Genomic DNA, 23,533 nt, shown 5'->3' with positions numbered 1-23,533 from the left:
ATTTCCACAACCATCCCATGATCCCTTGCTAGTGACACTCTGCTAGGGGATAGTTCTTTATGATATTTTTGTGGATTACTTCTGCCAAAAATTCTTTCCACCTCTTACTGAGGACATAGCATGGGTGAGTCTCCCCTCCAGTGACTGCAACTGATAAGGGTTGCTCTAGGAAGTTCTAAAACTAAGTGAAGGTGCAAAAACAGTTCCTTATCTCTCTGCTTGCTGCCAAAGATCCTTCCAGATGAAGAAAATGCCTCAGTCATGAATAAACTAGCAACAAATGCTTAAGGACAAAGACAACTGCATTCTTCAAAATCTGAAATGCACTGATGAAGCTGTCTGGTAGAAGTGTGGTCATGAGATGTTTCTTTTTTCTTGTAGTTATTATGGGTGCTATATACTAACAGAGAGACATTTTATGAACTGGGCTCTGCAATCTCTGTTGATTTTTTGAGATCTCCTGACATCATGAGGATGCCAGATATGTGGTTTGCTCATGCTGGGGTTTTTTTTTTGGTGTTGTGTTTTGGGTTTTTTTTTAAAGTGTTTTACATATGGACAAAAAAGATGGAAAAAATAATATTTTCTTGTAACCACATTTACATTTGGAATAAAAGCTGTGTTAACTCTTAACACAACTTTGCCTTCATGAGAGATGCAGTCTTGCCAGGCCTGGATAAGCTCTTAACTTCTAAAACAACTCTTTGTCATAATAATTGCAGCTAGCATAGCAACTTTTAAAGCCAAAAATCCTCAGGGTACCTCCAAAACATATAAAGAGGCTCTACTAAGCACAAGATTGAGGTTCCCATAAGGGCTGTCTTCAACACCAAATCGCTGAGAATGGCCATAGCTTTGCAAGCATGTGAGCACAAAGATGTGAACCAAAAGGACTCCCAGCACTGATTTTGGACTTTTCTAAATTTGCAAAAATTTAAGTCAAAGTACAGATCTCTTAAAAAAAATTCATATATGCCCATGCTTTTGCCAGCCACATTTCATGGGCCTACATAGTGCTACAGCAGTCAGCAGGCCACAGGCTGAAATTCACTATCAACTCACAGTGGGCCAAAAAAGCCACGAATTCACAGAGATTCAATTTGCATGGAAGAAAATGTCTCAGGAACTTGTGGCACAACATGGATCCAGATGTGTCCTGCCAGGTCTGAGGGCTGAAGTCCCCAGTGCTGGAAGCCAAAAAGTCTCCCCAGCTGGGTAGAGCCCAGTCCCACCTAGGAACAGGTTGATGGTGGTGAACTGGCTCTAAATGCTAATTCTGTATCAGGATGCAAAATAAGGACTGCAGAATTTCCACAGCAGCTCTTTTCATGCTGATTTAAAGTCTGGTCCCCTAGCATATTCATCAGCACCAATGCTGGCTTTTCCAGGGAGCAACTTACCCTGGCCTAAGGCTGAGGCAGTGCTTTGATGGAGCATGGGCACCACTCACAGCAGCTTGGAGGCTGAGGGTCAGAGCACACAATGCCCAGGATGGGCACAGATAAAAGCACTCTTGGAAGAAGGCTCCGGTTCAGAGCACTTCTCGCTGAAGAGGAGTCCAGGGTGGAACAAGATGGAAGACTGGAAGATGCACAGCTCCAGTCAACAGGAAGACATCTGGCACACAAAGGGCTGATGTGAGCAGGCTCCCACTTAATGGTCCATGCAAAACGATACCTGAGGGTGAGCAAAGGCCTTCATGCTGGAACAATCACCAGCAGGTGCATTCACACCCATTTGCCTCTTGGATTTTCTATTCTGAGAAAAAGGGGCACCTGAAGAAAAGGGGAGTGTGCACAATGATCCTGAGAAGGATGCAAAACTTCAAAAGCACTAAATAAACAGTGGATTTCCCATCCTATGACTTTTGGATACAAACTGAACAAATCTTTACTTTTACTCTCAGGAAAAGAGCTGAGCCCTGTCCTCTATTCTTTCCTGGTTTCTTCATGTCTCTTCTAAAACACACTGGTGAAGTTTATTTTGGGGCATGGAAGAGAAGAAATATTTGAAAAACTGAACTTTGCAAATCTTTTCTATGCAGAATGACCTTGTAGTCTGATCAATGTTACTTTGAACACAGTTCAAATTTACTTTGTGAATTTACTTTGAACACAGTTCAGCTTAGGATCTCTCAAGAAGACTGTCTCAATTTTCTGAGAAATACAAGAGCAATTTCCCCTTAATCTTGCCTCAAAACTACTATTGTACACTATAATTAGAAGAAAGTTTTAGCCTCAAATTTTCTTCCATGTCAGATTTTTTTAATCAGTCTTATAGCCCTGTAATACCATTCTGTACCTGTGTCTAAATGACATGACCATTCATCGGCCACACTGCACAGAATGAAATAAACCCAAAAAACAGGGAATGATGTCTTTGATATCATCCCATTAACAAGATTAACAAGAGCAAGAAAAACTAAACACACACACACAAAAAAAAAAATCACTATCTTCTTTATTAGTAGTGCAACATTTCTAACCAAGCCTGTTACTGGATCTCATCAAATTAAGTAAGGAGAACTTGGATGGCAAAGTTAGCTTACAAGAGGGAAGTTATTTAAGTCAGAATCATCAAGATTTGGCTTCTGGAGCTTTACTTTCTGTTCTGCTGGCCTACAGCATAGTAAAAGTACAAATAAGGTAGGACAGAAAGCTTAAAAGGCAATGAGAAGAATAACAACTTATAAGGCACACTCTGCTCATCTGACAATTCCCAGCATCTTATAAACACCAAAGAGCAGTTCAGCCAGTGACCTTCAAAAAACTGGATTCCTTTATCCAGAGACTGCATATTCAAGGTCAAAGTTTCACCAGACTTCAGTATGCCAGAGTGGCATATTAGTTATTCAGCTGTAATTCCTATAATGACAGGAGGCAGCTGAGACCTGCTCAAATAAAATTGCAGCTCTGATTATGCAAAACACTGCATTTCCTGACACCAAGACAACTTCAGAATGCAGCTTGAAGATATCTGCTTTAAGATTTCTGAAAGCAGGCAATTAAAACAACAAGAAAAACCTAGTTTATTACTACTCACATTTGGTAAAGAATGCTTCATGACAAATTATATATACAAATATGTCAACAGCTTAATATAAACACTAAGAATTATTTTGTAAAATATATCTCATACCATCAGGGAGTTGTTTACAGGACAAAGCATCATCAAGATCCTTGGCAGTTGATGGGTCGATGGTGAAAATGCATTCTTTCCTATCCAAGGAAAAATGAAGAAAAGAAAAATTTATCTTCCAGTCATGGAGAAAGTATCAAAACACAGAGATCATCAGAGACATCCAGACAACAACAACCATGTTTTCAGAAGACTCTGTCTGTTGAAACATCTTCCAATCTAACCTGAAAGTCTAAATCTAAACTGAAAATAAAAAAATAAAAAAATTACAAGTGAATCTCCTTGGGTTTTTTATTTTTCCTTTTGTTTTAACTGCTTGCTTTTACCAATTTTCATCTCATTACTGATTTTCCTCCACAAAACCTAAACAAGTTAGCCCATTGAGTTCACTCTAAAGAAGGAAGCAGGAAAAAAATCTTGATGCCTTGCAGCTAGAGTCAAAATAGATTGTTCCTAATTGCAAAGCTAAACGGAAGACATACAACCCTCATCCCCATGCATAAGAACAGATACCTTAGCATCTGAAAGTTCATAAGCACAACTTGCATGGAGCAGAGGCAGTGAAACATTTACAAACCAATCTGAATGATCACAAAATGGAGAGTTTTAGTATCAGTAAAGACACCCAAGGGGTGCAGTTCTTTGTAACATCCACATTGCCTATTGTACACCAAAGGGAAGAGCAGGTTCAGTAAGAAACACTATGAAAGTTAAGAGTGAGCTGCAAATAAGCTAATTAGATCTAGCTCATCAACTTGGTGCTTAGGAAAAGCTGAATGCCCCTCCACTTGGCAGTACCTGGAATATGCAGCCTTGCCCTGGAAGGCTTACATGCATGTCCCAAAGCAGGAACACCAGGAAAATACCAAGATGGGCCATAAATAGGGTCCAGAGCCATACAGATGAAACAAAATGGAGCATATGACTTTGAGATCATCATGTTAATAGAGCAGAGTCTAGCACTACCCAAGACTCAAAACCTGAAGCACTTAACAAATATAACTTTCTAAAGTGCTGCTTCAGGGCCTCCCTTCATCCTGCACTGCCCTACAGCAACTTCTTGCCTGGGCCTCTGGGCTACAGCAGGGTTGACCCAAGTAACGTTTGTAACAGAGGACTGGAGCTGAAGAGCTCTGAAAACAGTAAAGGAATGGGTCTGCTGGCTTATTTTGCTTTTAACCTTCAGAGTAAGTTCAGCCCCTCCTAGTGAAAAGATCCCCAAGCATAATGGTATAAGCTGAGGATGCCAAGGAAGAAAACAGACTGCTGCTTTTCTTCTTGCTGCAGAAAAACTCCAGTCATGATGGTAGCTCCCTTCTACATATCTGTAATGAAAACACATATTACTTTTTTTTTTACAGCTTAACCACTGATACACTCCTGGGACAGGAGAGGTGGGAGGGGAAAAATTACAGCGAACTTTTAAAGGAGCAAGTGTCACGTGGAATTAGCAAGTCTTACTCTTTTTGCACGGGTGCTTGTGCAGTGAGAGCAATGTCTGTATCTTTGCAAGCCTATCACTTTGGCACTTAAATGCTCTGGGTAGTATCTGTCAGTATCAAACAGCTGGCTGCGTGTATTTATATAACTCCACCAGGCACATTAAATAGAGATTTTAAAGACATAAAAATCAGTAAAGCACTTCACTGCCTTCTGAGACTTTGAAAATCTTTTAGAATTTCCTAGCTTTCTGCATGGAGAGCAGAGCTGCCTTCATCCCCAGATGCAGGTTAGTTTCTGATCCTTCACATGCACCTAAACAAATTAGAGATCGTGACACTGATAGATATAAAATTCTTTCAACTACACAGGGACTTTGATCTGTTGCTGCCTAGCTATCCAGCACTGGGAATCAACCAATTTTAAAGGCTTGCAAACAACATTATTTCCATAAATATATTTTCCTTAATTTCCACCTAAGGATGGAATTTCGGGATATGTCCACTCCAAAGCACTGTGCAACTTTCTTCAGGGAGCCGTGCACATGCAAAGACAAAGGCACCTATACTACAAGAGGTATGAAGGCATGTATGGGTGCCAGCCTGCATGTATTGATACATCAGATCTCAGTACCTCATAAGGTATAAAGGCAACAGCATCCTGGCACTGTGACTGCTACCCCAGCCATGTCTAGTAAATATCCCTTTAAATTACTTAATTTAAAAGAGCAAATGCTGCCGAGAGGACACTAATGGGTTGCTTTATCTGACAAGTGAGCAAGGAAAAGGTGCAAGAGCTTCTTCAAAGAGAATGCGGGTTCCTGTGTCAGGGGAACAGATAGCTTATTCCAGATGTTCAGGGCCTGCAACCACAAGCATCTGCCACCCATTGTGAATCATAGCTCCAGGCAGCTTAAAAATTAGCAGATTGGTTTCAACGAAGTGCATATTTGCAGCCTGCCTTGGAAAGAAGCGAGCATAAATACACAGATGCCAAATTCTGAGCACATTTATACAATGGTAGCAACCACCAGGCTGCTTTGCTAAGATGTATTTGGCCAGTCAAATCTACCACAGAGGTCAGCAGTGGCCCCAGTTCAGAGAGCCCAAACCTGCAGGGCTGGCGGGCAGCCCCCAGTCCCCCTGGGGCAAAGCCACTGCCCCTCAGGATGTGCTGGATGGTTGAGCACTTAGGATGCAAACTGCAGGCAGACACAGCTCACCATCTGAGATACTTAAACTTAAAGATGGAAAGCTGAAAAGAGGTCCAGAAAAATACTGATTTAGTATTTCCCACCAGAATTTCTATGTGCAGCACAGCTGGGTTATGTTTAACCACCAGGTTCAGATCCACTTCTCCTCTAAAACTACTCAAGGGACTTGGACTTGTAGCTTGTCACAGGCTGTTTACTCTGGGCACAGACTGCAAGGTGACGTAAGAAAGTCCCTGGGCATGTAATACAAAGAATGATACTCCCTGGCATAAGGACTCAGCAGAAGTGTTGCAGAGCTGAGGGCCTGGTCGTCAATGGGACAAGAGGAGATCAAGGCTCATAGGAGTGAGCTAATGCTGGCAGCTGGCACACCCCAGCACACCTAGCTCAAGTTTTCTAAGTGAATTCCTCTCACCAGTAATTGCATTATTAAGTGTGATGAATTATATTTCTGGTTTTCAGTTTTTATTACTAGAGAAGTTTCAGATGGCTACAGGAACCAGGCCTGGCAGGTGGGAAAGAAAACAATCCACCAAGTGATGGGACTACAGCTCTAAGCCCACAGGCAGCACCCTGCACATGATCCTTGCCTTGCTCCTCAAGGGCAAGGTCTCCACAGAAGGCATGTTCTTAGCTATCTCCTCCTTTTCCTCCAGCCATACTGGTATCACCTTTTATCTCCAGCTCACTGAAGAGAGATGCCTCTCATCTCGGAGAGAATTGGGACAAGGCAGAGAAAAACAAGGCAAAGAAAGGCTGGGTGTGGGTAGCCCAACATGCCCACTGCTCTGCAAGCTGTTCCCTTCCTTGGCACCAGTGCCAGCCACTTCTGTGCAAACCCCCAAGGAAGACCCTGGGGGCAGCTGACAAAAAACATCTGAAGAAATAACATTGCTCCCAGCTCTGTGGCAAGTTCACTCTGCGAAGATTAAAGAGCTGTTCAAATTCCTCCCCTGACCATACTGTCTGGCTGTACAATACCCCAAAGGCTGTGGCAAAGAGGTTCTCAGAGGGACCTGACCACACTTCTGACCATAACCAGTTACAAAACCTACCTTCAGTGAGTTGTAAACTAAACCTCAAGGCAACAGCACTTGTTATGCACCTGCTAACAAAGACATTGCATAACCACAAGCAAACAGCCCAACTACATGCATGGACATTTGCATTGACCACAGGTAAATACAAATTGTCAGCTGTCTCCAGCTCTGGGAGGGTCACCAAGATGACCTTGTGGGTTAAGAAGCTTGATCATCCCTCTCTCCCCCTTCTTTAAAAGCCCTGAAGGAGCCATCTCTCATTGTTCTGACACCTAATAAAAATCTGTTTAATTCATTTAAAATTGTCAAAACATACTTTGTAGAAGTAATGAGATGTTCCAAGTTCATTTGTTCCAATATACACACAACTTGGTTAGTTAAAAGAAACCAGTTTAGGAGATAGAGACACACTCAGAAGATTATCTGGTCCTCAGGACAGAAAGGACTAGAGATAAACACTTCCCTTTAAGACCATCATCCTCACACTGATCAAAACCAAACATTCTGGTATGGATACTTCCACTTTTTACAGAAGCCTCTTTGTTTAAAATATACGCTTAGTACAGGTTTGCAGAAGTGGGCCTGCTCTGGCACAGAGTTTTTGTCGATGGAAGAATAAAATTCTCTCTCCCTATTCCTCATGGTCAGAGGCTTTGTGCATGAGAAAATGCTCAGGAGAGTTCTGGAGAATCAGGGGAACAGCTTGCACTGAGCATGCTGGACCTGCAAGCAGGAGCCAAGAAAGGATGTGCCACATACCCTGCCCAAACCCTGCCAGCCCCATGCAGTGCTCAGAAACACTGGCCCAGCCACCTCTAGACCCAGGGCAGTGACAAGAGCACTGCTGAAGCCAAAGCTCACATGCTGGCTCTGTCTGCAATCTTGCAAATCAACCATCTGGGAAAAAAATTGCAGAATAGAGCACTTAGTTTATTAGACAGTAAGAAGAGCATGCACATTTACAGGCTAGGATATCAATCCTAATTTAAGGAAAGCTAATTGAGAGCAGTCTCTCTCTGCACAGCTTAAGAAAGCCTAATTGAAGTGGACAAGCATATCTGCAGAGCAGTTAGTCTTCTTACCTTTAGCAGGACTTAAAATAAATGGCTAGTGCAGCAGTAGAGGTAAGATAAGTAGCCTGTTGGTGAGCTGGAATTACCATCATGGCAATTAAAACATTCACAGATCACAGGACTGGAAAAGCAGTTTGTTTTTCTTTGTGCAAATACGTACATCTATGCAAAGGTATTTGCAAGAATCAGCAGAGAAAATATTGTACAAGGTTTGGTACAATATTTCAGTTCTTGCCAGCTAAACTGCTCAGAATTCAACATTATCACAGTTAGCTATAAAATATAAACACCTATGACACAAGGAGATTTGGCAGGGCTCCATTTTTATTCAAGTGGAAGGCTACTTGGATCAAGATGAAGCATTGTATTTTTAAGCCATGGGCTCAGGCTGTATTAGAGGCAAGGTTTCTGGCATGGCCAAATACTGGGCAAAGTTTGGGTGCTACCAGTGTGATTTTCTGTAAGGTATCTTGGTGTTGCTAATAGAGAAAAGTGTCAGTCTGTACACAGTAAACAAAGCAGCACCCTCCAGCCATGCAGATCCTCCTAACACAACTGGACAGCCTTCCAGCCAGCAGCATGGAGATGAGTCAACCCACCAGTGGACACGGAGTCCAGATTTTCACCACTCTAACAAACACCAACAACCGTGAAATAACCATTCAGAGAACTGCATGTACCCACCAGAGCATCAGAAAACCCTTGGTGAAGCAACATGTTGTCCTTACCAGCTGAGGTGACCATTCATAGGAGGCAGAGTCCTAAAGAAGCAAGCACAAGCCAGCTATTCAGGAACCAGGGGAAGCTGAGATGAAGGAAGGACAATCCCAGGCACCATGAGCACAAGTCAGCTGGGCAACCCAACCACATCCGTACTCCTGCATGCTGCAGATCACCAGCCCTCCTGGCTGCCACCATTACCAGCTGAAGTCACTTCAACTGAAGCCCCTACTTTACCATTTGCATGAAGCTGGACTGCTCAGGGCTGAGGTCGTGGAGGAGACCAGGTAAAGGGGCTTGGGTAGAATTAAGGTGCCTCAACTTAATTACCTCACCTACCACCCCATCCTGACTCTCTCCCAACACCAACTTTCAGACCGAGGCAGTCTCCTGCAATGTTTAGTGGTCATTTATGAAAACCAACACATCTGAAACAATTCCAGAAGAGAAGAACACACACAGCACCCATTAGCATGGAGAAGGGGCTGAAAGGCACTTGCCTGTGAATTCCCGGCACACAAACACTGCATGACTGAAAAATCTAGCAGCTCAGTGGTTACCCACACACTGACCATCCTGCCCTGCCCCAGGCTTGGTGCTCACAGCCCACAATGGCTCTGGTCATCCAACAGCTCCAGAAGCACCAAGCTACATCTTCTGCACAAGTGCTAGCCTGTTTCCAAAGACCAGACTGCTACAGCCAGAGGTGAGACAGTAATGACCATCACTTTTTAAATTAAAGTTTAGGCAGAGCAAGCCTCCATTAAACCTGAGCATGTCAGTGCTAAGACATTTACAGTACAAGTGACTGCATGTCTAGACACTTGCAATGCATTTACATTCTTCTAGGGACTCCTTAGATTGTCCTGTTCTCTCCACTTTGTGAGTTGATACAATTGCCTGGTGGGAGTGAAAACTCAGCCTCCTGGTTTACCCTTATTAACTCCATCTCAAAGCTGGCATTTTAAAATTACACACATTAAAGGCACTTTTAGAATATTTAAGCTCTTCAGGTCATTTCTAAGACACTGCTGATCTCCATCTTGCTGAAGTTAACCAGACATAATTTCTCAGAGCTGAAGACAGTTGTTTTAATTTGGGAACAGGCATCCTAGAGCTGTCAACTCACTCCACTGAGAGCTACTAACATTTTTTCACACAACAATTCAATTGTTATGGCAACCACAAAAATCAATCTCAATCTTCAGTCATGAGTAAACCCAGCTCGAACACAAAGTCTGCTGTTGGTTTCTTTGAAAGTGCCAGTAAGTATGGGTCCAATTCTGCTGATGCTCATCACTCAAATGGGAATTAAGTACTCTTTCTCAGGGAGAAATTTTAGAGAACAAACAGTACTTGAACACTTTAGAGACTTCAACAACCCACTTCTAAGGACATCTATTACATGCAGTGTCTAACACATTTGTCACACTTGATGGAGGAGAGTTTAGTTGAAACCCTGGAGTGGCTCCTTCCCAGACAAAATCTTAAAAGGAATATATTAAAAATATGCATGCAATAAGAAGCACCCTGACAAACCTCTGAAGGCACTCTGAGTGCCTTCACTCAGAGTGAAGGTAACACACCAACAGAAATACTTGGCATATCACAAACTTCTTTTTGTGTAGTGCATAAAATTCAAAATTAAATTAAATTAGAAAATAATTGGAAGCAAAACTGCCCCCTCCAAACACTAATGTTTATAAGCCTCACAAAAATCCATCACAGCATAAATTGCACTGAAAGCCCAACTTTCTACATGAAGCCAGTACTGTTCTTTTTAACTTCTCTTTGTTTATGTTTATCTAATGTCCTGTTGTGGTTCAGAAAAATTTGGTCAAGAGAGCAGCTGACAATCAACTCTGATATATTTACACATCTACAACAATAAACATTCACTTTTTCACCAAGGACTGCTTACTGGATTGCCAAATCAGAATCAATTATTCCTTCTATATATCTATGGCCTCCAAGTAAGGAGGACAATGGAAAAAATTGCACTGAAGTCTTGTAACATACCTAAATATGCATAAAAAAACAGCAAAGTCTCTGAGAGACCAAGTACCAGCAGTATTTCTTACAAGTCATGCTGTAATTGTGCTACAAATATAATGAGGTCTCTGTACCACCACTATCCCACGCAAGAAGGTGGAGTGTAATTGAAAATGCACTTGCATTATATAAACTACTTTAATCACAGATGCACAGAGCTAGAAATGGAAGAGACATTAGGTCATCCAAGCCCCATAGGTCAGAGCCAAAAAACTCATGACAATACATTTGCAGGGACTTTTTCCAGTATAGTATTAAGAATCTCTAGAGATGGAGTTTCCAATACTTTCTTTAGCAGTCTAAGTTACTGTCTATTTTAGGTTGGACAGAAAAGGTTTCTATTTGGTTTACCTTACTTGTCCTCATAACATCTCTTCCGACCCTCCCACCACCTTAAATGATTCATTTTTTCCATTTTGGTCCATATATTTTAATTATCAACTACCATATCTTTCACAAACTTTTAGTTTCAGTGTTGGCAAATACGCATTGAACAGTTAATCCCTTCTTGTAAATCAAAACCCTCATCTTCCAGAATACTTTTGTTAGGCTTTTCCAGACTACCCCACTTCTAATCCATGTTGTGATACTTCCAGTAAAACCTAACCCTGTAAAACCCTGCCTCATACACCTGCATATGTGCCATCTATATTGTATAATTTTTTCTTTTTTCTTTTTTTCTTTTTTTTTTTTAAGTGAGGCTCTGAGAATAACCTGGGAACAAGAATCAAATCACCCAGATAAATATACAGGCAAATATACAGATCAAAGTATGCTTCAGACCACTCCATCAGAATGGTGTCAGGAGGAAAATGTTCCTTGTAACAACCAGCCTGTCCTAGTTATCAATGACCAGCCCTGAAATATCACAACAGGGATACATTGCCTCATATACTGACAAAGTCCTGAGTTTCTTCACCTGCAGCACAGAGATTGATACCTGGGTTGACACATCCATGTGGTCTGACCTGTAACTGGAAAAGGGCACCACCAAAACACTCTAATATCAAAGAAAGTGGCAGTGTTTGGCACACCTGAACCAGTCCACTTAACATACATAAACATGAGAGGACAGATCACCTTCTTCTGCTCATCAAAAGCCCACCTTGTGATTCAGGGAAATTCAGTAAGAAAAGGACATGTTCTCAAATTGGCTTAAGATTTTATCCTCATCTCCCTCTTATTCTCTCTACTCTCCTCATATTAAACAGCCAGGCAGGAAGAAGACTGTAGGGTCTAACAATTTAGTTACAAAAGTTATTACTGTATTCCACAACTAAACAGATTCTCAACTAAGCAAGCTTAGTTTTGATGGCCTACAAGTTCTGAACGCAATAATCGTGTCCAACTGCACACCATCAATTCTGCTTGAAACTGCACTTTCAATGACCACACATGCCTTCCTGTAAGGAAAAACACCAGTGAAGATGCCAGTGTGCCTATCTACACCAGCCACTGGTAAGAGCAACATCTGAGAGCACAGACCATGCATAATTTTGGACAAAACAGTGTCACCACAACTGCTGTAGCCATACTGTAGTAAAAATGTTATGAAAACAGAGAGGAGGACCTGAGGAAGCCAACCAGAAGCACAGCACTGAATCACATCACTCTGACAGGAGCACAGTATTTATTCTGAGTTTTACTTACACAGCTAATGGGTCAGGACAGAGCTAACATGAGCTCTCCTCACCGGTGGGTACAGTTCCCCAGATTGTCTGGACAGAAGTACCCGAAGCAGGTACAACCAGTATCACCATCTCCTGGAATCAATGCTGTTAGAGAGGGACTGGATCAGTTATCCTTAGACACCGAGTAATCCTTTGTATGACTTGTATCTCTCTATGGAGAACATTAAATTAGTTACAGAACAGCTCAGTGAGAGGGCAGAGATCACAATCTGGCCCTGTTTGTGTCTCCATTCCACGCCAAGATAACAGTCAGATCTGTAGCAATGCTGCTTATACATTTGCTAAACAAGTCATTTCTCAGTTTCCATCAGAAACCAAAGCTTTTTAAATATCCTATTATAGCTGAGTAAGTCTTGCTCTACTTAACACTAGGTTTTTGTAGTGGAAAATCTCCAGGAAACAAGCTGCATAATCATGTTTTATCTGACTTGCACTCATTTCTAACTAAAGTTGTCCACCTGCCTTGAAAAGACATCTGTTTCAGAGGCTGACTCCTTCCCTCCAACACCCCTTGCACAACTCAAGGCTGCCATTTTTACCATCACCTCTAATTTTACCAGCCAATAATCTCCCTGGGCATCTATAGCAAAGAGCATGCTGACAACCTTTTACTGTAAGCACTGCTAATCCCTGCTAGCAGCTGTGATTCTCCTCAAGAAAGAAATAAACAATAGGTCCTGCTGCCAGTGTTTTTCAGTTACAAACAGTGCTAAGATCAGACACAGCTGGACACAGACACAGCTGAGCACCTCCACTCTTCCTCTCTTACCAAGCAAAGTGAGGATGTTACATTTCTGAACAGGTGGCCAAATGACAATTTCGCCTTCAATAACCTGGATAGCTTTATGCCATTTGCAATTGAGGTCACATCTTGAAATACCAAGATGCAAACTCTAGCTGAAACCTTCATTGCACTTAGAGCTCTTGGCCCACAAAAGCAAAGTTCATGAGCTCATTAACTCTGCCCTGAATGAAAAGCAAGTAAGCGTTAATTGTCTCCTGCCAATGCAGTGGATCCTTGCTGTTCCACCATCTGATGCTCTTCAGGCCTTTCACAGTCACAAGTAAGACTCTTGCCCCTCATGGAAGGCATGGACAGTTGTGCAACTGAGCCCCAGGATACATTGCTTAGAGAAGCTATAAAATCTCCATCTTTGGAGATATCCAGAACCCAACACCATACAGCCCTAAGCAGCCTGTTCTATTTGATCCTGCTATGAGCAAGGACGGTAGAGTAGTTGATCTCCAGAGGTGCCTTCCAACCTCAACCATTTGGTGATTAGCAGGAGTTCAGAGCTGGTAAGTTGAAGGCAGTAAGTTTCTGCTTCTCAGCCCACATCCATCTTGTGCATATTTCAGTTTCTTGCCACAGCACCCTTTCTCTGCTCAGTATTTTTAGCTCATTGTTTTGTATTTTGCCAGCTGAGAAACTGCAGTTTGTAATTTTACCTTCAGCTTCATATTTCTTCTTAAAAGTGAATACAATGTCCTGTTTATAATAATAAAATCACTAGTTGGCAGGATGACATCAAATGGAAAAAGAGAAAGCAACTGGAAAATTTAGAGCAAGCAATTTTGAGTGCCAAGTTTCACATTTGTAATAGTCCAGCGGAGGTCAACAGGCTCACTTATTATTAGGCAAATGGTAAAGAAATAGATACCCTCAAGTTCTTCCATGTTCAAGTATATAAACCCTCTCTACTTGAACAGGCTCTAGCACTTTCCAGGAGAGTGATGTTATACATTTTCCACTGTAACACCAACAATGGAAGACAAGCAAGAGGCAGAAATGCTTTGCAAAGAACGGTCTTTTTTCTCTCTCCAATATTTAGGTTTTTGTTTCCCACTATGATCGGACTTTCCTGGCTTTAGTTCCTTGTCCCAGTTAAACAGTAAAGGAAACAAAAAGATATGAATGAAATTAGAAACATTTGGAATGAGTCTTACAATAGCTTTTGGGTTTCTTAGAATTCCTGACTACACCTCTTCAAATGGCTTCCTCCTCCTCCAGCCTGCTCTCCTGCACCCACCTCTGAAATTTGCATTTCCTCCTTTTTCCTGACCCTGCTTCTGTTTAGAAGCTGTATTTTTACCCACACCATTGAAATACTATGTGCAAAGCAAAGCAAATAAGGAAATGAAAATTACATCTTGTAACACGGGAAAAGACCTGAACATGGCTGAAACTTTGCATCCATCAAAATTTGTCTCTGTGACACCAATCCTCCAGTGTTTCTCTAAAAGCAGAAACCAAGTACTTCTCAAAGTTCTAATGAAAAAAATGCCAATTCCAGTCAGCCTGAATAATAAAATGAGAACTCTGGTCCTATCTGTGTTATTCATATGTAATGTCTGTGGAAGGGAAGTTTCCTCAAGCAATCTATTCTGGTACCTTATGAACCTTCATACTTTCTATAAAATACAACTGCATTATGCAATGCCAACAGCTCACACTTACCAAGTGCTTCTCATTAGAAGTTTTTGGTGCTCTTCACAAACAAGGAAGCTGGGAGAGCCTGTGAAACACTTGCCTAATTTTACAAATAGATAAACCTATGCAGGTAAAAAGCAGCTACCCATGGCAAAACTGAGCACTAGTGGCAGACTGGAGTTAAATTAGTTAAAAGACTCTAAAGCTATCCACACGGTTTGGATCTTTTATGCCCTAAATAATACTAAAATATTATGTAAAGCTTTCTTTGTGAGCCATTACAGGAGAAATAAATAAATTTTAAAAACTCCCTTGGAAGCGATTGTACAGAGGCCATGTGAGACCATACTTGCTATCCAAATGGAATATGTGTGGCAAGAACGCAGGAAGATCAAGGAAGTTATTTACAAAATGACACGAATAAAATATTCATCCCTCCTCTTACCCAGCCTCACCAGGTTGGTGAAATACATTGTCTCACTCTCCTCTAAAACCATACTCACAAGTGCTTCCAGTGCAGAATCTCTACCTCTATACACTGACTCACAAACAAACCTGACCACAGTAGGGCAACTGTTAACTTCTGAGGAGGAAAGGGTCATAGTGAAAGGAAACAAGGAAATGTTATCTCAGGAAGAGGAAACACCAGAAAACCCAAGACTTGCACAGGCCTCAGTTCCAAATCCCAAAAGTTTAATGTTTAACAGTAGAAAATTTACAGGACTGTGTTACAGAGCTGGGGAGGATTTACTACCAATGAAAGTTAAGTATGCCAAGTGAAAGTTAAGTTTACTACCAATTAAAGTTCTAGTAATCCAAACTCTAAAATGTTTACTCTGGTCAGATGAATGATGTGTAAACTGAATTAGAATGACCTATTTAAAAGGTGTTAACAAAGATATTTTGGAAGAAAAGATTAGTCTTTATTTCACCATAATTTACGTTACACTGTACTCTGAGTACTGTACTGTACCTGGGGAGCCTGGCAGATCAACATGCACAAAGCACAGCTAAGATAAGCACTCACAGAAGCAGGTGCCACTGAACATGGTGTGAGGTCCCATGGAAAACAAGGCAAAACTCCTGTGTGCATCCAGATCAGACACCCAGGTTCATGTGTCTTCTTCTGAGTGCCAGCCTGGGCCAGGCTGCACATCACAACACACTTATTGTTGACAATATAAAAGCATTTAATACCACGTTAAAGCTGAGCCACCCTGGGACTTGTCAAGAACAGTCTCTTAAGGTCCAGTGGGTGAGAACAGAAGAAATAGTGGCCTGGTCTCCAACCATAGGACTCTGCTCAGCAACAGTCTGTGCTACGTTTACTAATAAAACTCATATTTTTCAGGGAAGACAAAGTTTTCACTGTGAGGAAACAAAATATAACAACAAATTCACCTGTATTTTACTTTCCATAACTAGAAGTCTCATTTTATCTCCGTATGTGTTTAGACCACAGGCTTGTTAGTCAGCAGTGTGGCAGCTGACATTAAAAGGATTAGTAAATTAAGCTCAAATAATTGTCTTAAAAACCTTGACTGCTAAATGTTTATATTGGAGAGGATCAAAAAGAAATCTACTTTGTAGTGTGCGCTGTGGTTGGGAAGGGGCAGAGAGGGATTTAAATGGCTTAACTGCAAAACTGTTATCACCTTGATATGTCCCAGTGTAAAAATTCAGCAATAAAAGCAAGAAATGCACTTGGAATTTGTTTCCAAAACTGATTGTCTGGCTGGAGACAAGTCAAGCTCTTTATTTGCTTGAAAGAACTTGGTCAGAAGAATTAAGAAAATGCTACTGAAATGTAATCAAGAATATAAAAATAAACACTTTCCAGTGACTTCTGAACTGCAGCTTTCAGTACCTTTTTTTTTTTTAAAAAAAAAAGCTATTTGAAGCCTCTATTCTGGGTATTTTATCTAAGTGTTAACACTAATCAATTAGGAGTGTCATTCTCCCTTGAATTATTCCATTACATGGCAATGAAAATCAGTAAATCCAAAACAGTAAGGAGGTTACAGGCTACAGTGCAGGATTAAGTCCAAAGTAACACCTGGATTTCAAGTACAGATACAAATGGCTGCAGTTTATCAGCTTATACACTCAAATTGCTAACATCCATGCTGATAGCACAGACAAACAAAGAGGGAGATGATCTTGTTACATACATTCAGGTGCCTGTAGCAGTGCAATGTCTTGAGGAATCAGGCCCATGGGGCTGTTTCACCTCAGCAACATGCAAGAGAGCAATGAATCTGCCACCTGAGACAGGATGCTCTAACACAAACAAGGTTGGGAGTGGAACACATAGTATCATCTTAGTAATGCATTTATTGTTTTCATTTCTTGCACCTTCATTCACTGCAAAGTAAGATTCTAAACAAATTACTTTTGTCATTTGTCCTTAAATCTTTTCCAGTAAAGGTATCTCTGAAATATGACTCTTTGAAGGAGAGCAAATCCACTAGTTTTGGGTAGACCAGTTTTGGTGTCTACCACCCAAGAGAACAAGGAATTCTGAAAAGTTGGTGGGAACATCACTAAATTACAGAGATGGGTAATGTGAGGTATATGGACTGCCCAACATTCCCGGGCTGCAGGAAGGGACTGCATTTGCCAGCTGCTAACCTGATCAAAAGCCATCATAAACTCCACATGACACTCATTCTTCAAAACAGAGAAAAATGTTGAGACTAGACAGGAAAACACAGGACAGTTCCTACCTGTACTTAAGTTTCAAAGTAACAATGTCCAAGATCATTTGATCTGCTAGGCATTCAGAAAATCTCTGCTATAAAACTACCACTAAAATACGTAATACATTCCAGACAAAAACATAAAGCTTTCAGATTAGGAGCCAAACACCAAATTTTCAGTTTGCAATAGGCTCTTTTGAGAAAAAGCCTCTTCATCTCACAAAATACTTCTCCAAATAACCTATCGTCTGGGTTTGTAGGTACTTTCAAAGGCAGTTTCTTTCCATGCTAGCACAGGTAATGTGTACATGTAATAAAGTCAGTGCCTTTTCAAAGTGCGCTGAAAGCAAAATGAAACAACCCTACAGCAACCCAAGAAGGAGTGTCAGACTGTGCTTTTTTGTTATTACCTTAAATCTCTTCTTCTGGCCATCTCTTCCTGCGAGATAACCCAGGGCAGATTCTGGGGAAGACATTCCAGGGCTCCAGGGGGAAAGTCAGAGAAATCCACACCGTACTCCATCAGGATCCCTTCTGTTTCCGGCTCAATCTCCCCAGCCTGACCAAGACTTTTGGCCAACTGCCTGCAGAAAGAAAGAAAGTGATGCTTTTTTAAAGTGTATTATTACTACTGTCACGTTGTTACTGTCCCACTAGAGAAGCTGCTGAGCCCTCAAACATACTCTTTCACCCATTCACTTCTCCTGGAGTTCTGGCAGAAGATTTAGCAAGAATTCAGACCATGCCATGACTTCTGTCTCTTGGAGATGCAAAACAAGAGCCAGACAGTACCCTGGGTTGTTTCATGTATCTCATCATAAGGAGACATTTATATTATTAGGCTTTTGCAGAGGTAAGAAAGTGTCAAAACTGTAGAAAAAAAAAATATAACCAACACAGACGAAAAAAAAAGCACAGCACAGGCTCCAGCTTTACCCATGGCTGGTTCCCGTGAAATCCTCCTTTTTTTCCTCACCACTGAAAAAGGTTGCTAAGCCTGCCTACCCGAAAGGGAAAAGGTCCCATCATACCCCAAACACCTCTGCAGAAGACAGCTCCCAGGGAGCTCAGCACACTGCTCTCCATCCCAAAGGATACACATCTCTGCCTGGGCAAACTGGCTCCTACAGGCTGAGAAAATTGGGGATGAATATTCAGCCTGGAGAAGGGGAGACTCAAGGGAAAACTTACAGCAGCCTTCCAGTACCTGAAGGGGACTACAAGAAAGCTGGGAAGGACTTTTTATAAGAACATGTAGGGTTAAGAGAGGAGGTAATGGCTTTAAACTGGAAGAGGGCAGATTTGGGTTAGACATTAGTAAGAAATTCTTCACTATGAGGCTGGTGAGACATTGGCACAGATTGCCCAGGGAAGCTGTGGATGCCCCATCACTGGAAACATTCAGGGACAGGTTGGACAGGACACTGAACAGCCTCAAACAATGGGAGGTGTCCCTGCCTATGGTAGGGAGTTGGAACTAGGTGATCTTTAATGTCCCTTCCAACCCAAACCATTCTACAATGCTACAATGCTAAAACAGGTGTCAAGAACTGCCTTCCTGACAAAAGTTGCACACACAAGACATGCCCACAAATAATCAGCCACTCTCCAGACTCTTTTCAGGACTTGAATGCTTCTATTAATTTTTCCCTCCTCTCCTAGTTAAGCAGAAGCACCTGAACCAGAAGACCACTGGGGAGGTGCTAACAATCTAGAATCAAGTCATAACTGGGGGAAACTGTTCCCCATATGATAATAGTCTTTGATGAAGCATCCTGCACATGTGTGGATGAGGCTGCTGCTCTATTGTACTTAGAAAAAGTTTCCATCTGCTCCAGCACAAACCTCAGCCTGGGTTTGCCTGAGCACTTTGGTGTCAAACAAGCATCCAGCTCTGGACACAGCATGCAAACTGGGACTCCAAAGGAATGGGAGATTTGTTCTCTCCCTGCCCAGTTAACAAATGCTACATGAGATCCTATGGCCCACAGTGACTCCCCTTGTTCACCCCCAGATTGCTCTGCAGTACAGAGCTAATTTTTTTTTTTTTTACTATACTGCCATTAGGGTGAATGGGACATTACAGCCAACAGAGAAAATGCTCCTGATGCAAGAAAATTACTGCTGAAATTAAGGCAAATCCATCAAAATATGACACAGAAGAGAGGCGTAATAACACAGTGCAAAACCAGCCACTCTAATAAAGTGTTTTTCCACTGCATAAAATACACAATCATTATATTGATCCTTCTGCTTTAATTCCAATGAGTGAGAACAGGCACTAATTACTTTCTGAAATTGGGGCCAAAACAGAGCACTTGTCATTTGGATGAGCAAGATGCTCTTGGGGCTTCAAATGTGCCATAAACCCACAGAACAAACCCCATCCATGCAGCAAAGCATGCCCATCTTCTTTATGGGAGCTCAGCTCTTTCTCCTCACCACGGGAAGGGCTGCGTAATAAACCTGTCACATTGTGTAATATGCTGGAAAGGATTGTGCGCTTCATGGTGTGGTACATTGTAGAGTTCACATTGCCTGGCTTTAAAATAAAAATGAAAACAAGGATAAAAGATATTTCCCTCCATTGTTTCAGTTTTATGTACAAACTGTGTGGCAGAAATACGTGCGCATTTGGCATGGAGGCCGAGTTCTCTGTTCCTGCAGCTTGGTCCCAGACTGATCCTTATTTTAATGTAAATAAATGAGGCATCAGTTTTATCTCCCTTTCTCTCAGCAGTACCCATAAACCAGAGAAACTGCCACTTCATTTCCAACATCTAATGCAGAGCTGGGAGGCTGAGCAAGGATGAGCCCACAGATCCGCAAGGCCCACCAGAACCACCAAGGATGGATTGATGAGGAAAGGAAAAAAAAAGAAAGGAGAGGATATGTTGTCCTACCAGAAACAAACGGCAAGGGCTTGAGTCTAAGGTGCCCATTCCATTGGAAGGGCAGAGCTGGGAAGTGCACAAAGAGGGCAGCTGGACGTCTGCATGACAAGTAATGGAAAGCACCTCTGAATGCCAGAGTGCTTTCCAGCTCAGTCTTGAAACCCATGTTCTCTTGATCCGTTTACTGAAATTAGATTACAAACCTTAAGGGGTTTACCCAGAGGTCTGATATAGGACTAATATTTTTTTAATAGTAATTAACATTTGATTTACAGTGTTCCAGGGAACATTTCCCAAGTACCTTGAAATAAAAAGTGTACAACTGACTTTAATTGGGGCCATGTTACAGTCACGCAGATGTGATGACTTGCATCGGAGTGAAATCTGACAGGACAGCATGTGATCAAAGGTAACATGTATAGGATCATCGATGGCCCCGGAGTAGCAGCCAGGCTGTGAAATCACTCATGGGGCTCTGCGGCCACCAAGGGTAGCAAGAATAGTTCAAGAGGCTTATAAACAACAACAGGCACAGGGCCCAGCAGCAGTCAGACGTTCACTCCCTGGGAGTCACAGTGTCTGTGACACCCCAGGCTTGCGTGTCTCCTTTTAAAAATGCCAGAAGGTAAAAAAAAATACAACTGTTACAGACGTAAGTGTTTATTTTCTGTGACGTGGATGAGGGAGCATTAGGGCATGCTGGAGGGATCTTTGAATACCCTCAGACTGATGTCAGAGCCAGTGGCAGCATGCACTGACGGCAACGTGCCATGGCCAGGGCATTGGGCAGCACAGGGTATTCCCCTAAAACAGCCATAACTGCAACATCACTGAACTGTCAGCTCACCAGAGCTTGACCTCCCATGGACGTGCACCTGGGGAAGAGCCAGACTCATGCTGTCACCTCCCCTTTCATGCTGACACTGATCACACCTATTTAGCCACCCATTTCTACAAACATTTGGCCCCTTTCCACTTCTCAGACTCAGCTGAAACTGGCCAGTGTGTTCAAACATTATATGATAAGAACTCTCAAAAAAGGCAAAGCAAAATTACATAAGGCTTATTTCCTCTGGAAAGCCAGGCAGGCTCCCAGACAGGAGTGAATAACTTCTATGGGGATTTAACAACCTTACTCAGTTTCCCCTGGATCAGATTTGTCCACAGTTATCCTACACAGGGAGTTTCTTTCAGAAGCAGGAGAACATCCTACACATCAATAATCCACCACTCCTAAGGGAAGCTTCTACAGGAGCAGGAGGGGAGACAGCAAGGAAGGCCACCCAGATGTTCCTACTGCTTAGGGCGCAGAGCTCGCAGGCAGAGCTGCACAGGTTGGATAAAGCCCTAAGAGATGGTGAGATGCCTTCAGGGCTGAGTATCAGAGACAGAAAGATTTGTCACAGGAGCCTGCAGCACCTGAGAGCACAATCATTTCCCCTCACACCAAATGTATTTTTAAACTACAAAAAAACCAAAACACAGAATAAAACGCCAGCGCCTGAAGACATTCAAGACACTAGAATGGCTCTGGAAGGAGCATCAAGAACATGCAACATTTCATTCTCTTGCAAATGCCATTACAAATCTTGTCACCTTGACAGAGCAGTATCTAAGCCCCTGACCTAGAATAGCCACAAGTCCCATGTGACACAGAGGGAATCAGTTATTTGACTTTGTACTCCTTGTTTGTTGGGGTTTTTTAACAGTCCCATCCATCATCATATGTAGCGGACACATAAAAAAAAAATCCTCCAAAAGTGTAGAGACATCTGGACTAATTCTCTAAACAGCGTTGAACTCCCAACACTGAAAAAAGGTCCTCAGAATATACTGTACATGACAGTACTTGTTTATTTGTAAAATTAGAGAATTTTGGAGCTATTTTACTTTACCTACTACCTGAGGCTGGTACAGTTAAATGGTGTTTCAGTGACACATGAAATCACATGCATGAGGGAGAACTGCAGCACACACTGGGGCCATCACCAGCCAGAGATGGAGACATTAGCTCCTCTCTGCTCCTTCCCAGCCCAGTTGGGGTGACAGGGTGGCCTTCAGAAGGGACAGTGTCTCACTGGTCACCACCAGGTGGCAATCACGACACAGAAACGCACCCCCCCACCCCAAAGGGACCTCCAGGGACTGTCTGGTTGCCCCTGTACAGGTGAACCACCCTGGGTGGCCAATGCCACTACCAAACTCTTGGTACGGGCAACACACTGCTTCAGCCACTCAGCCACTGTGAAGATCAGGTTATGCTGTGAACTGTGCTTGGAAACCTGACACTGGACTTCCCTAGAGAAAAGGAAACCTGAGGAAGGTGCACCACGAGGCTAGGGGAGTTCAGCTGCAGGATGGAGGGTACCCTGGAAACACCCAAGCCATCCATTGAAAATGACTTCCAGTTATGGAGGGACTTTCCCTTGTTTTATTTTCTGCAGGTTTAGATGGTGCAGAGTGATGACCTACAGGCTCTTTAGTCCAGACACCTTGCAAACAACAGTGGTGCTGCCAAAATGGTATCATGAAGTCTGTGGGTAGAACTAAGGGGTGCAGAAGGAAGTTCAAAAATACCAACCACACAATGAGTTGCAGATCATCTGCTTTTCTCTCCTTCAGGTGGGCCACAACTAGCAAGTGGACTTATAAACAAGCCTATAAACCAACTCAAAAGCAAACAGAAACTTTTGGGACTCCTAAGAGGTTGTCTTTCAATGTTTAAACAAGCATGTACTTATAGTTAAAAACAAAACAAGTCACCAAGGTTTTATGCTACCATCTCCACAAGGCACTTAGTTAAGTACAACCAAGTCCCAGAGGAAATGGCTATGTACATTGTGACATTTTTTTTCCTGACAACACCCTTTACATCTTGGAAACTACCAAAACAGTCAGATGAGAATATATATTGTTGTCAGAAGCACAGATTAATGACACACAGTAGCCAATGAAAAAAGACATCAGCCCATTCTCCTAATTTCCCCCCATTTCTGCTGAAAAGGGGGGCTGTTCATTACAAGAAGCCAAGCAGTACAATCACTCTCCAATCTTTTCTCTGTTGGAGTCAAAGAAGACATAGAGAATCTCTGCCAACAAGAAGCTTAGTCATAGTGAAGTTCACAGCACAGCCAGCCCCTAG

General features: G+C 42.2%; 1 protein-coding gene across 3 annotated transcripts in view; it reads right to left on the bottom strand.

Annotated features, from left to right (window-relative positions):
- Positions 1-23,533, bottom strand: part of DIS3L2 (DIS3 like 3'-5' exoribonuclease 2) — a 177,450-nt gene that overhangs the window by 82,255 nt on the left and 71,662 nt on the right. For all 3 annotated transcript variants that reach the window (XM_071752443.1, XM_071752444.1, XM_071752441.1), the window contains 2 exons: positions 17,908-18,081; positions 3,139-3,218 (listed from right to left, as the gene is read on the bottom strand). In XM_071752443.1, the coding sequence (XP_071608544.1) occupies positions 3,139-3,218; positions 17,908-18,081 (254 nt within the window). The remainder of the gene's footprint in view (positions 1-3,138; positions 3,219-17,907; positions 18,082-23,533) is intronic.

The sequence above is a fragment of the Heliangelus exortis genome, chromosome 9 (genome assembly GCF_036169615.1).
Source record: "Heliangelus exortis chromosome 9, bHelExo1.hap1, whole genome shotgun sequence".
In the NCBI taxonomy this organism is placed as follows: domain Eukaryota; kingdom Metazoa; phylum Chordata; class Aves; order Apodiformes; family Trochilidae; genus Heliangelus; species Heliangelus exortis.
Note: the sequence above shows the minus strand (reverse complement) of the source record. Positions and strands in the feature narration are given on the sequence as shown.